At 52.6% G+C, this 14,973-nt stretch overlaps 1 protein-coding gene across 1 annotated transcript in view; it reads left to right on the forward strand.

Annotated features, from left to right (window-relative positions):
• The window catches only part of Rasgef1c (RasGEF domain family member 1C), a 36,269-nt gene extending 28,554 nt beyond the window's left edge, over nucleotides 1-7,715 (forward strand). The window contains 2 exon segments of the mRNA XM_012514292.1: nucleotides 6,630-6,785; nucleotides 7,601-7,715. Coding sequence (XP_012369746.1) covers nucleotides 6,630-6,785; nucleotides 7,601-7,715 — 271 coding nt within the window.
• The last annotated feature ends 7,258 nt before the right edge of the window (nucleotides 7,716-14,973 follow it).

A 14,973-nucleotide genomic window follows, 5' to 3' on the forward strand; every position in this document is an offset into this window, starting at 1 on the left:
CCTGTTATCTGTCGTCTATTTTTCAAAAATGGGAAGAGGAACAAGAGATGGAGAAAAGGCAGAGAGCAGGGAGGGGAAAAGAATTAAAAAAGAATTGAAAGAAAAAGTGGAGCTAGAGCTTTTGCAAATAGAGAGGCCAGGGCATGGAAGGAGAGAGAGAGGATGAAGAAAGAATTAAGGTGTGTGATGTACATGGGCCAACTCCTCACAATAATGTAATCTTTATACACCGCAAGCATGTACTAATAAAAATAAAACAATTGCTTCTGGCTCATGATGCCCCTGGAGAGCATGCTCTGGCACCCCAAGAGCCCATTCAGCATTTTCCGGAAAGACACAAGCATGCCTTTGATCCCATGCGAGCACTGGGTTGGGTTCCTTCCATCATCCACTGTGGAGATCTTTCCAAAGGACTCTTCTTAACTTTTGTTTCTTTTACCTGACCAAGTTGTCTTTCTGCTGTTGTAGTCCCATCCATAGTAGGATTTTGAAAGTTGGTAGTATATACTGCCAAGTGAAGTCTATTATGAGGTGTGAATTTGGTAGGGAAGGATTCTCTCTGTTTTTGTCATTGAATTTTGAGTGTATGGTGAACACATTCAACAATTCCTTGGCCTTGAGGGTTATAAGGAATTTCGGTGCTCAGGGAAATATGAAAAGTTTTACAAAACATTTGGAAAGCAACACTTTGTATGCTGGGCCATTGTCAGTCTTAAGTGCAGAAAAAAAGCTGTATCGTGCATTTTGTGTTCAGGTGCGGCCCCCATCCACAGCCTGAGCTGTCCTCTGAGGGGAGGACTGTTTCCCCATGGCCTCACCCTTCCGCATCAATGCTTTGGTGGCAGGGACCAGAAGTGGGTCAGTGCCTGCCTTGTTGCCTAGGATAGACCCTTGTCCTTCTCCCCAGGGGACATGGCAGCCACCGCCTCTGCAGCCACAGCCACCACTTTTCATCCTAGATTTCCCTCCTCTGATGTGGGTGGTTGTGGGCCCCTCCCTGGCTGCTGGAGGCTTGCTGTTGCTGGGGTCCAAGTGCAGGTGGAAGCCAGGGGCCCAGCCTGGAGCAGCAGCCCTGCAGCCGCCACCCAAGCCTCAGCAGGGCGTGCTGCCCCAGCTTCTGCCTGGAGCCCTGCGGTGGCCACCACTGCTGTGGATGCTGTGGTGCATGAAGTGTGTGTGGGGGCACTGGGGGAGCCAGGGTAGCTTGAGTGTGCTGGGGCTGTGTCCTGCCTTCCCCGCCCTGGGCACTTGGACCCCCGGCTGGTGGCACACATTCGTGGTTGTGGCTGGGCGTGCAGGGGTGGGGCAGAACAGGCATCCCGACTCGCCTGCCTGGGCCCTGCGTGTGGAGCTCACTCTGCACTTGGCCCTTGCTCCCTCCCTCCCTCCCTCCCTCCCTCAGTGCTTCGCTGCACTGCGCCAGCTGCACAGGCATCCTGGTCCATGCACAAATCAAAACAATTTCTGTTCTACAATAAAGAACTACTTGGGGGCTGGCAAGATAGCTCAGGGTTCTAAAGTGCCTGCTTAGGCAAGTGCTCAGGGACCCTGGTTCTATCCCTGGCACCACATGCTGTGCCAACCCCACCCCCAGGGTGAGCTGAGCCAGCTACAGTAAATAAATAAATAAATAAATAAATAACCACTTGGACCTAAACGAGCTTTAGTTATTCCTTCCAATCATTTGGGGCCATTATCTGTTGTCCTACAGGTTCTACTAAACCTAAGGTAAAAAGGGCCACAGGGCCATACATTGCAGTAGCTTGTTTTAATTCTGTTAAGGTCTTAAAGGCTACAGCTTCATGAAGATGTATAACTTGTCCCAGATTATTGGGAACTTGAACTTTAATAACATGGTAGTTATGTTAAAAACCCTCCATGGACTCCTCTGCCCATCTGGCTTCTTTAAGCACCAGTTGCAAGAGGGAGAGAGAGAAAACGCTCTACTCCCTGAAAAGTTCCAACCTGTGACTTAGCAAAATTTCTCTGAGCTGAAGAAGCAGGGACTACCACCTGTGGCTCCATTAAAGTTATTGGGAGTAGTAAAATGGAATCCACAGTGACACACTCCCTCCCTCAGGAAGGATCCTCTTTGCTCCCCACCACCCATTCCTTGCGTGACTGAGCAGAGCTAGAGGGCTTACGCTCCATCAAGGTTGCTGTTGCCCTGCCCTCCTTTTCTTGCTCAAGACTTGATTTTAAAATAGCGCTCCAAGTCAAATCTTTTGTGGTTGTAAGACCTCCTCTAATCAAAATCCACAAAAGGAGAGTAAATATAGGGATTAAGAATACAACAAACAATTCCATGTACATCTGTGTTTCTTGAGACTGTCCCCCCCTCCCCCGGGATTGAACTCAGGCCCTTGTGCTTGCCAGGCAAACACTTATTCTACTGAGCCATCTCCCTGGCCCCCAATACATGATAACCTCTCTCCCTTTTGTGTCTCATGAGTTCACTGATCTCTCTGGCCCTCGTGAACCTGTTTCTTTCTTTGCCCCAAGTTTTATTCCTGATGATGTCAATATCCATACTCCCCTGTGATGAATACTGACACTATCTATCCACTTCTCCCCCTACTGTGTGCACAGTAAGAACTGTCTCCCCACCACTGCTTCTTCTTACTCCAGTCCGGTGTTCAGGCACCAGCAGGCCACATCCAACACAGTTCACCAAGTTCCCCAGGTGAAGGATGGCAAGAGGACGGAGAAAAAGATAAGGGACAGAAAGCTGAGGTCAGGTGGAATGCTCTCTGCACATGCAAGGGTAGGAGCACAATTATTTATACATTTGGTAGTTTGATGTCACATGACATCCTTTTTGCCTAGCAACTGATTGATTACTTGGCTTGCCTCAGGAGCTCTTTGTTCTGGACCTGCCTTTCCTTGCTTCTGCACATGTGATCAATTTCCAGCTTCACTGGCTCCATACAGACCCCTGAACCCTTCTTTGAGAAAGAGAACATTCTGGAGCTCCAAGCAGTCAGATGGTGATGACTCCAAGAGCTCAGGGGCCAGTGCTTGGATGCACTCACCAGCGGATGCCCCTGCCCAGCCCATGGGACCCCTTGGTCCTCAGCACACAGGGTAGTGCATGCCATAGAGGGAACACTTGCTGCACCCCCAAAATTAGGAGAAGTATTTCTTCTTGATTTTGCCTTTGATTACTTTCAACTTTGCCATTTTACTTTTCACATTTAGAGTCAGGAACTTTCTGGAAAGGGTTTACCCCATAGCTGTACCACCACCCCCAAACAGCAGCTGATAGGAAAATCCAGTAAGCTCACTGCCCAGGCTGTAACCTGGGCAGTCCCATTGCTGCACCTGTCCTCAGGACAGTGAGAGAAGCCACTCCCAGGCCAGGTGACAGGTACTGAGCTGGGCAGGTAGAGCCACAGCAGGCACACAGCAGACTATAGCCACAGGCACATTGCCAGAACCCCCGCAGAGACAGGGAGTACAGAAAGCATGGAGTGCTGTTCTTCCTGCACACACACAGCTGTGGTGCCTCTTCTTTCCTAACTATGGTCACGATATTTGCAGTTTGAACATACAGTTATCTTTTCTCCTTCCTCACAATTTCACATAGAAGAGTCATTCCTATCGTAGATCTTAGCAACTTCAGTGTAGGACTGTTTTCCTTCCTATGGCATCATGGTAAGAATCCAAATCATACCATCCCCAGGGCTGTGATTTAGGGTCATTATTAAGTAAATAAGTTTCCTCATTATTAAAGACCTGGGCCTGTGGTTGTGTGACAGTGGATCTGATAGCCAGGAAGGCTGCTCAGTGAGTGGCCCACAGGCTGGTAGTGTCCATGGCATGGGCATGGCACAGAGGGACCCTCACACCCAGGGCTGCCCCAGGCCTCACTGCGCTACGCACAGCGGCACACATTTGAAAACTCATGGATTGCTCCGTTCTGAAATTTTTCCATTTAACATCTTCAGATTGTTGCTGACCAGAGGCAACTGAGATAATAGAAAGCCAGACCAAGGATCAAGGTGGCACCCATCCCCCAGTCCTTTTGGTGCTAACGTAAACCACCACAAATCTGGGAGCCCGAACACAAGTTTATCCCTATGTGGAACACTAAGCGCTTTCCTACGGAGGGAGAGCAAGGTGCAAATGGCTGTCTACCCCGCTCTTGGTTTCTGTAGTGACGCAGCATCTAGTTAATACAATAAGGCAAGAAAAAGGGGACAGCAAAGGTCGCAAATGAAGAAACTTCACACTGTCTCTACTTGCCGGTGATGAGGTAAGAAAATCCCAAGGAATTTACAAAAGCTTCTAGAACTAAGATGTGAGATGAGTTTAACAAGGCCATAGAATGAAAGATAAGCATACCGCAAGTGACTGTACCGCTATGTTCTAGCAATAAATACATGGATACCAAATTTTAAAAGCATTATGCCATTTAGCCAGGCCTGGTGGCTTACACCTCTAATACCAGCACTCTGAGAGACTAAGACAAGATAATCTCAAGTGGAGCCCAGCCGGGGCAACTTTGTGATTTAGCAAGACCCTGTTTAAAAAGACAAAGACAAAAACCAAAACCTGAGAAGGACATAGCTCAGTGCAAACTCTCACTCAGTTCAATCCAGTACTAGAAAAAAAAATGTATGTTTGATGCCATTTCCAATCACTCAAAAGATGAAATTTTAGGTGCAAATCCTTCGACACGTGTATAAGATTTGGATATTTAAAAAACCATACACTGCTGAGACCAAAGAACAAATGAAGATCTATAACATTCATGAATTAGAAGACAACATGACAAAGATGTCACCTCCCCTTCCCAAATTCCAGTAGTTTTATGAGAGTTCAATCCAAATCCTCGGAAGATCTTTTGCAAGATACAAGCAAGACTATCCCAACGTCTGTAGGGAAAGGCAAAGGAACTAGAATAGTTAAAACAATTCTGAAAAAAAAAAAAAAAACAGACAAAATGAGAGAAATCAATCTCCCTATTCTAAAGCTGACATTCTGTAGCCTTAGTAATCAAGACCGTGTGGTAATAGATTGGCAGAACAAAATAGAAAACTCATAAGCAGACCCATAGACATGTGCCTGATAGCTTTTAATAAAAATGCAGGGCCAGGGACATAGCTCAGAGGCACAATGCCTGCCTGGCAAGCACAAGGTCTTGAGTTCAATTCCTGGTACCAAAAACATAAGCAAAAACAATTCATTTGAGGCAAGAAAGCCTTTCCACAAGATACTGGAACATGTATGACATCACAAATTTAAAAGAAGCCTAGTGTAAGTTTGATGCCCTCCACAAAACAATGCTAACTCAAAATGGTTCACAGACCTAAATATAAAGTGCTGAAACTGCAGTGGCTGGTGTGTGTTGGGGGGACCAGGAGAAGCTCTTCAAGATACAGACTGCTCCACCTTCTAACACCTCGCTTGGGGCCGGTGGGTGTGAGCGATGGGAGAACACCGTGCACCGGCAGCTGCAGCTTGCACTGTGCGTGTGGATCTGTCCTCGGCATCTCCCAGTGCAGGGCAGCTGTGCCCAGCCGAAGCCCCTGTCAGCCCTGTCAGGGGAGGAAGGACCAGGGCTGTGGTCTAGTGTGTGCTGCGGCTGTGAGAGTCAGGGCTTAGGTGGTGAATGCCCTTCGGTGGCAATGACGACTTCACGCAGGTTTTCTAGGATGTGATCCATCACATGGGCAAGCATAGGTATAGAGCCAAAGGTTGTTCTTTTAAAATAAAACATGTAGCTGTTATATGACCTAGTGATTGCACTCTTGGCCTTTTATTTATTCTAGACAAATGAATAGTCATCTTCAGAAAACAGAAAAACGTCTTCTTTGATGTTTGCAGCCACTTAACTCTCCATAGCCAGAAACTAGAAGCAGCCAGATGTCCTCCAGCGTGTGAACGAGTGGTTAAACTGCCTGTGGCGCACCACGCCACCCACCGTGCGCACAGAAAGGACGCCACTGCTCACACACCGACAGCATGCTCCAGTGTCCAGGATGCTCCACGGAGTGAAGAAGCCAGGCCCCAAAGCGGCATACCACACGGATCCCTTTATAGACATTCTTAAAATGACCGAAGGAGCCAGGCGTGCTGGCGATGCCTGTAATCCCAGCACTCTGGGAGGCTGAGGCAGGAGGAGCACACTTTGGAGCCCAGCCTGGGCAATTTAGCGATTTAATGGACTCTTTCTCAACACATAGATAGCGTATAGATAGGTGGGTGGATGATAGATAGGTGAGAGATAAACAGATGAAAGACAGAGACAGACAGGAGACAGAGGCAAACTGCATAAATGGAGACCAGACCAGGAGTTCAGCCGGCAGGCACGCCAGCATGAGGGGCCTTTGCTGAGCGCTGCGCTCGCTGCCGCTGTCCAGCGTGGTGAGGCGGATCCTACCCACGTCACCAGGCCGGGAGAAGATCCACTTTCAAAATCCAAAGCGCAGCTTCTGCTGCGTGCACGCGCGTGCCCCTCTGTAGCCTCGCAGGTGGTTACCACCAGGGGGCGTGAGGCCAGAGGTCCCTGGTCGCTCCCTGCGTCCTTTCTACAACTCTGTGAATCTGCAGAAGGCGGCCAGGTCAGGATGCAACAGGTCGCTGTCATCACCCATCTTGGGTAATTTCACGTCCTTTCTGTCAAGCCTTTACTTGGCTTCATACGACAGTGAGACCCCAGAGAACCAGACAGAGGAGGACAGGTGGAAATCGCCAAGGCGGGCAGCGGGGGCGGGCGGCCTGCTGCGGCTTCGGGGTTCCCACCCTCGGCTTCCCAGCGTGCTCACCTCGTCCAGAGCAGGGTCAGGCCAAGGCTGTGGGGTCAGGCAGAGCTGCGGGCAGGAGGGCGAGGGGCAGAGCCCACGATCCTAGAGGCGCGGCTGCCTCCGGCCAGTCCCGATGTCTGTCCACGGACCAGGAACTCCAGCCCATATTTCTGTGCCGGGAATTGGGATGCACGACCACATCTTGCCTGTCTGCCACGTGAACAGCAGAGTGGAGGTTGGAAATGGTTCCTGGCAGTGGACGCGGAGGACTGGGCCTAAAGGGTTTGCAAGCTCCTGTCTGCCTGCCTCCTCCCTGTGCCCAGCAGCAGGCATGTGGGAGGCACTCTGCCGGAGTTAGGGGCTCTCTCTCATCGCTGTCCCCATGCTTGAGTCTGCAGATCTATTCTGGGGAAGACATGAGGGCCGCAGAGCTGAAGGAGGCAAAGGCGAGCCGGCAGAGGCCTCGCAGCCCTGCGTGGGGCCTGGGCAGGGGCACAGGGAGCACCTCACTGCTTGGCAAGCTGAGACCCATCACCATGGCCACAGGGCACAGGAAGCCTTTGGTGGGCCCTCAGCCCTGCAGACTTGGCAGGGCCTCCGGGCATGTGGGTGCACGTGCCTTGGGACACCTGCCTTCAGCACCCTGGAGTCACACTGCTGGTCAGTGGGTCCACCCTGGGCAGCTGCAGTTTCTTGCTCTCATTGAGTGACACATGCCGCAGAAGTGCCATCCACCTTGGGACTCAGGAGCCTTTGCACCACAGCAGGCATCCTGTGTGCCAAGTGACGAGCCTGAGGCAGCTCAGCGTGGCCCTGTCGGCCCCTGAGGGACCCTCACCTGCCCCTCCCAGGGTCTTGCTTCGCAGCCCAGGCACCTGCCCTTTCTGGGTCCTGCTGGTTTCAGGACAGCTCTCTGGTGGTGGCTGTGAAGCAGGTCAGGAGGACCAGCTGGACTCCTGGGACTGATGGTGCGTCCACTGTGATCCTGGGTTCCCAGCCCCCTGTAACTTGCAGCACTGGGATAAACACATGTTCACACACCCTGCACAGTCACATCACACTGTCTGTGACCTTCAGGCCAACTCGGGCTGTTTCTGAACTGCTCTCCAGAAATGCTGTAGCTGCGGTTTAGGAGCAGGATGGGTGGGTGGCCGTGCCCTCCCATGGGCCCCAGTGCGTGCTGGGCCTGGAGCAGAGTGCATGCTTAGGGAGCCTCCTTGGTGGGGTACAGTAAGTTCTAAGGCTCTCTACGGCTGCCCCAAGGGCCCCCAGTCTCTTGCTTCCCACATCTCGCACACTGATGGCCCATGGAGAGCTGAGATGCCGCCTGACATGTGATGAGGTCACTTCCCAGGAAGCCAGGGAGCACAGTGTGCACCTATTCTGGTCAGGAGCTGCCAGGTGGGACACGGGGGAAAGCTGGGGCACTGGGGTACACTGCCCATCCTCGCTGCCTCCAGCCCATGTCAGGCCCCAGAGGGTATGGTCAGCTCAGAGCTGGACTCAACTGTCCTGGCCTTGGATCCCTTACAGGGACAGAAGGGAACAGGGCTTCTGACAGCCATAAATGCCTCACACAACTCAGAGAATTCCAGCTGATGACTCTGGAGCTCAGTGAGGTCTCAGAAGGAGCCAGCAGCCAGAGCCTGCAACAGGCATGGAAGGCCATGTGCTAGGGTCGAACTGATGGCACCAGGGAACTGCAGCCTTTCAGGCCACCCTGAGGCACATCCCTGCCCTCACCACCCTTGGCTCCTAGCATTGTGGACAGTGCCAGAAAGGGCCCGCCATGGACATCAGCAGGCCTCCCCCTGCCTCCCAGCCACCCTCTGCACCTGCAGGCAAGCAGTGCAGAACCCATGGAATGTGCCCAGGGCCTGGCTCTGACCAGAGGAAACCTCAGTGCCTCAGTGAGGGCAACAGGAGCTGCTGCCTCTCCTCAGCCTGACCTCCTGGCTCCATGCTGCACCCTGAGCACCCCAGGACAGAAGCCTGGAACCTGCGCTGCAGGAGGGGGAGGCCCTGCCAAGATGTCCTCTTCTCACCTTGTGCAACTTCCCCTAGGGGCAGGGTACTTCAGTCTCCCCAAGGCTAGCCCCTCTCCCCCCACCCCAGAGCCATTCCCACCCCTGCCCCACAGCAGTGCAGCATGGCAGAAAGGAAACAGGCCATGCCAGAGCAGCAGGAAGCGGCGAGATCGAGGGAGAGGAGAGCGATAGACCCAGGCCGCTCCCCAATGACCACCTCTTTAGACCGGGCTTCACCTCCCAATATCATGGACAGCTTTAAGTCCATCAGTGGACTAATCCACTCATGAATATCACCCCTCTGTGATCTAGTCGCCTCCCCAAAGCCCTACCTACAAACACTCGAGGGACGTTCTGATACAAACCACAACAGTCTGCTTTCTGAAAGTGATTCTGGACAGCATCCACACCCACAGGCCCTCGGCAGCCAAGCAGAATAGATGTCAGGATGGTGGTGAGGTGAAGCCTTGGCTCTAGGGGCTCAGCATCTGCTCAGGGCAAGAGCAAAGGAAGCACTCATGAAGCCCAGGGCCACCCTGCGGAGCAGAGGACCAGGGCCCAGGTTGCACCTCAGGACCATCCTGGTGTCCTCAGACCTGGGCTCTAACTCTGACACCTGCAGGATGCCAGTCCCTGGCTCACCTAGAGGTGTGCTCCCTGAAGACAACCACCAGGGGCTCCTCCCCAGGTGGGTGTCACTGTGGCCCCCTCCCAGAGCAGCCTGAGAGCCTTGCTTGGGATCTCGTTGGGACACCTCCCCAAGAGGTGGCTCTGGCATCCTGCCAACCTAGCCCCACACCCTGTTGCCAGCCAGAAAGGACATTGCAAGGGTGCCACATGGCACAGCCTGCAGTGGTGGTCAGGGGTCAGCAGCAAGCTGGGGCCCACAACTGGCCCCTGGACCCTGCACAGCACCTGCATGCAGCTTGAGGTCAGAAGCTGCCCACGTGCTGTGCTGTGGCCCAGGAAGGGAGCAGGCACAGCCTTCTTACCCAGCGCTGCTTCTGGGAGATGCCAGGGAGGGTGCAGCCCTAGGCTTTGCCTCCAGGCCCTGGGCCTGGCTGGGGTTCAGAACTGATGACTGCCGCTGAAGATCCACGGGTCCCCTGAAGCCCTGCCCCACGGACTCGCTGCTGTGGCCCGCCATCCCGGCAGTCCGTGGCAGGGCCATCTCAGTCTGTCTGGATGCTGCAGTGAAATTTAGAGTCACTGATAAAGAGCAGTTCAGCAGGCTGGCAAATCACTACTGGGCGCCAGCGGGCTGTCTGCCAGAGGCTCGCCCGCTCTGTGTCCTCACACTCCCTTCTTCTAGAAGGGTATGGAGGGGACCACACACGTCCCATGAGGCCAGCACCAGGGCTTACATCTCAGTATTGCTGGTGTCTGTCAGACCAGAGAGGCTACTCCACCGTGGTGGCTCCTGTGCTCCTGACCACGTCCGTACACGCAGACACCGTCCTGGGGGAGTGAATCTGTAGGCGCATTCGCGGGCTTTTCGTCACTGTGCACGACACCCACTGCAGCTGGTTTGTAAAGGGAAGAGGCTTTGCCATCTCAGGGCCCCACAGGCCGTGGCCTGGCACCCGCGTCAGCTCCATCCTGCCAAGGGCCCCGCAGCTAGACACATGGGAGCGGGTCACAATGATAAAAGCGCACGCGAGAGTGAGGGGCCCCGCTTCAGGAAGCCACGGCAAGGCTCCTCCTGTGAACGCCTCCCAGAGGCCGCCCGCCCTGAGCCTCAGCTGCCCTCAGACCTCTTAGCAGTGCCTGGCCCCTCCCAAAACTGCCACCAGAGATCATGCCTCCTCAGAGAGATAGCAACAGTCAAACCCTAAGGGAGAGCTGATGCCCCAGTGCACGGTGCACACGCTGTGAGGCGACATCTCAGCTCTAGCAATAGATCTCAGCAGAACCTTCATACTTTCTTTCTTTCTTTTTTTTTTTTTAACAAATACTTTATTTATTTATTTATTTATTTATTTATTTAGTGTGTGTGTGTGTGTGTGTGTGTGTGGCCAGCTCAGCCCACCAGGGGGCGGGGCTGGCTGGCATGTGGTGCTGGGGGATTGAACCGCGGTCCCTGTGCTTGGCTAAGCTTGTTCTAAGTAGGTGCTTTAGACCACTGAGCCATCTCACCAGCCCCAGAACCTTCATACTTTCGAAGAACAGGGTCTGCACAAGGCTATTCCTGCAGCACTGTCTGGCAGCAAAAGACCCAAAAGATCCCATGTCCACTAAGTCAATGCAGAACCTCCTGCCTTCCCATAGACAGACACAGCTACAGCGAGGGCACCTGCAGGCTCACCTGGCCCGGTGCAGCAACTCCACGATGCACGCCCCAGGCTGCCCTCCCAGGCAGGGTCCCATCCCAGAGTCCCCACAAATCCCTGCTGACACTCCCAATAGGGATCATGTTTCTACAGTAAGACACAGGCCACTGCCATGATGGAGGAAATCCTGACAGACAATGAGGAAAAGGCATGGCCCTGCCAGGAACCGGGCGAACGGTTCCCAAGAGCACCCAGGTGGGCTAGGGCAAGAGGGATGGGTCCCAGGGACTGGAATGGAGACAGGGGCCGCGTGACCATCCGTAGCTCCAGAGTGCCCCTGGGGAGAAATGGAGGAAATACTAAGGGAGGTGGTGCACACCAGTAATTCCAGCTACTCAGGAGGCTGAGGCAGGAGGATTATAATATGAGGCCAGCATGGGCAACTCAGCAGCATCCTATCTCAAAATAGAATAAAAACAGCTGAGGATGTACCTCTGTGATAGAGCCCTTGTCTGGTTTGCACAAGGCTCATAATTCAATCCCTACTACCACAAAAAGATAAATAAAAGGAAGGAAAGAAGGAAGGCAGGCCTTCACAGGGCTCTCTCACCCTCTTTCTCCCCTCTCTCTCCCTCTCTCCCTCTCTCCCTCTCTCCTGCTCTCCACCCTCTCCCTCCCTCATCACTCTTAATCAATCATCTGGACTCAGGGTAAGGAGCAGGACAGAGGAGAGGGACATTCAGGGACGCAAGGGTGGGTTTTCTCAAATCTGATCTCCTTCCCAAACCACACAACCAAGTCACAGAGGGCTGGGTGCTGCCGGGCACAGGTGTAGGGAGGAGGCTGGGGGAGCCCCCCGAGGACCCTCCAGCCCTCAGAAGCAGAATTCCCGACCTCCTGCGAGGCAGCATAAGGAGCTCTAGGACCAGCTCCCTGCACACCCAGGGTAAGTGGTGAAAATGATTATTAAAGAAAGAACAGTGTCTGGAAATTGTCTCAAGAGCATAGAGCAGCTGAAGAAAGTCTACTGAAAGCCAAAGTGGAGAGCAGGGTGGCATTTGAGCTCCGGCCACATCCTCGCTCCTTAGTCCAGCGTGGCAGAAGGTCCACACCAGAGCTCACAGCTCCCAGGCAAGGGCTCCCCTGTGCGGGAGACATATCCGCAGCGCCTCTCACCTTGCCAGCCCCACCAACTAAGCAGCAGCAAGGTGCTGCAAAGGTGTCACCCCTGGAAGTCCCAGTAAGCGCCTGAGCCGTCAGGGTCACCTTCTCCACCCAGCCCCATGCATGCAGCCCTGTCCAGGCGCGTGCACACAGTGGGTCCTGGGGCCCTGGCGCCCCAGCTCACTTCCCTGAGACAAAAGAGAGGAACATCATGGGCCTTAGCCCCCCTCTGCAGAGAAAACAGGCTGCTGTCCCCAACGCCCTTCTGCCTAGGACACGAGGGGAGACACGAAAGCTCGGTCCCTCACAGGCACACGTTCCCTATGATGGATGTGATCACTACATATGTCAAAAGTGTACCCACAAAAATTAATGTAAAAAAAGAATACATACATATTCTATTAGGATGTTCTTAAATAAAAATTATATATATATATATATATATATATATATATATGAAAACACAGCTCCTTCACACTCCCCAAAGGAGCTGACTTTATTTGAGGCAGTGTAGGAAGTCTAAGGGCAGGTGCTCTTGGTGGTGAGCAATGGGAATCAGTAGGTGGCTAGGAGCTTTATCAGAATAAAGCTAAGCTGTAGCCCAACTGGGGTTTCTTGCCCAAGCCATGAGCAGAGAAAGGCTGCAGGAGCCTTCCTGGGGTCAGAGGAAGCCTCAAGGATTGCTTGCAAAGGCCCTGGGTTTAACTGGCTCACAATTAAGTCCAGGACCTCATTGTAGAAGGGAGAAAATCATGCAGCGATTAGCAGAGCAAGCCTGTGACATCAAAGGGTCTGTGGCCACTGAACCAGTCCACTACCCTCCTCCCGTAGCCTGCATGCAGTTCAAAGATGCTGTTAAAGTCCTTGTTGCTTCTGCTACCTTGTGGGCACCATCAACTACTCTCTGCAATGCCCCCCTGCCAGGCTGCCCTGCCTTGGAGTCAGCTGATTATGGACCAAACCTCTATGGACTGTGAGCCTGTGGGTGTTGGGTACTTTGCCTCAGCAGAAAAGAGTAACTAAGACAGGGGGACTGGGAAACGTTTGGCTTTTTATGGCAGTTTTGAGACTGAACCCAGGGCCTCTGTACTGAGTTCCATCTACAACCCTTTAAAAAGGAAAAAAAAAAGTATTGTTTTGAGACAGGCTCTCCTAGCCTGGGCTCAACCTGCAACCCTCCTGCCTCAGCCTCCTAGAGTCCTGGGATGATATGCACACCCCCCTGACACGCACGTCTGACTAACGGTAGAGATGTTGCTTAGCACATGTGGGGCCCTGGATTAAAAATAAATTTTTTTCAAGGAAAATAAAAATTTTAATCTTATGAATGTATGCACATCAGGCATAGTAGACAGAGAAAGGAGCAGAAAAAATTACGTAGCTGAAAACTTCCCCCAAAACGTTAATCTACCCATGTAGGCAACTCAACAAACTACAGCTAAGGTAGATTCCAAGGCATTTGCACGTAGACACATCATGGAAGTGCTGATAGCCAAAGAAAAATGTTTAAAAGCAGCAAAAAAGACCGGGGGAGGTAGTGCACGCCTGTAATCCCAGGTCTGGGGAGGCTAAAAGCAGGAAGATCACTACAAGCCTGAGCTGTGCAGTGAGACCCTGTACTACATACATAAATAAAATAAATAAATTAATTGATTAAATTAAATTTTTAAAAGCAGCAGAAAAGATGATAGAATGGACACGAGAACCCCCAAAAGATTAATAGCGGGGGGGTGATACACTATAAGAGCTAAAACTAAAATATGTAAACAAAACTCCCGTCAAATGACAATCTTACACTCAGCAAAACTGTCTTTCAAAAGCCCTGGGAGATGTGCCATGCCTGAACAGCACATGGGAAGGCTTCCCTTACTGTGATCAAGTACCCGAAATGAGCCAACTTTAAGAAGGAAGACTTAGTTTGGCTTTTAGCCATGCCAAGGCAAGACATCATGGCTGAAGTGTGTGGCCGGAAAACTCGCTCACCTCCTGGTGGCCGAGAAATTGAAGAGAGAAGAAAAGGAGCTGGGGTCTCCCAGGTCCTTCAAGGCCTCTCCTCCAACAACTGAACATCCTCCTGCTGGGCCCCGCCTCTTAAGGGTCCCATGCCCTCCCTGTAGCACGTGGCCTTTGACAGGCCTTTAAGATCCACACCAGTAGCAGAGGGTGGGAAGTGGGAAGAAGAGTAGCCTACTGATGCAGGTAGAGGAACGGGGTCTCAACTTCTAGTCCTTAGGAACCACTGAAGGGTTACGTATGATCTGCCTGACAGGGTCACATTCTTTTCCAGAAAGATGGGGTGGTGCTCAGTGTGTCAAGTGGGAAAGAGAAGGAATAACTGAGGACATGAGGCCAACGAGGGGCAAATGGATAAGGAGCAAGCGAGCAAGGCCTGGCTGAATGGACGAGTGGATGGATGGATCAGTGGGTGAGTGGACGGAGCAGAAGTGGACTGGAACAGAAGTGGACTGGATGGGGCATAGGCTTGACCCCACATGGGAGGACAGAATGCAGCTCAGGGCTCTCTCCTGCACCCCAGAACTGCCCAGCACTCCTCTGCTGCTGTCCTCACACCCGTCTTTTAGCTCACCAATACCAACAGCTTGCGGGCACCCTCTCCTCTCTCTCCTGGCCCACTTGGCAGCTAGAGTGGTAAATAGCGGTGGAGCAGCTGGGAGCTACAGTTGGAGTTTACTGTGCACAATCCGGCTTGCTCTTGTCTGTCCATAGGATAGATGCAGATCTCAGCCCAGGGGTAGCCCGACC

Source organism: Octodon degus, unplaced genomic scaffold, assembly GCF_000260255.1.
Source record: "Octodon degus isolate 3935 unplaced genomic scaffold, OctDeg1.0 scaffold00029, whole genome shotgun sequence".
NCBI classification, from domain to species: domain Eukaryota; kingdom Metazoa; phylum Chordata; class Mammalia; order Rodentia; family Octodontidae; genus Octodon; species Octodon degus.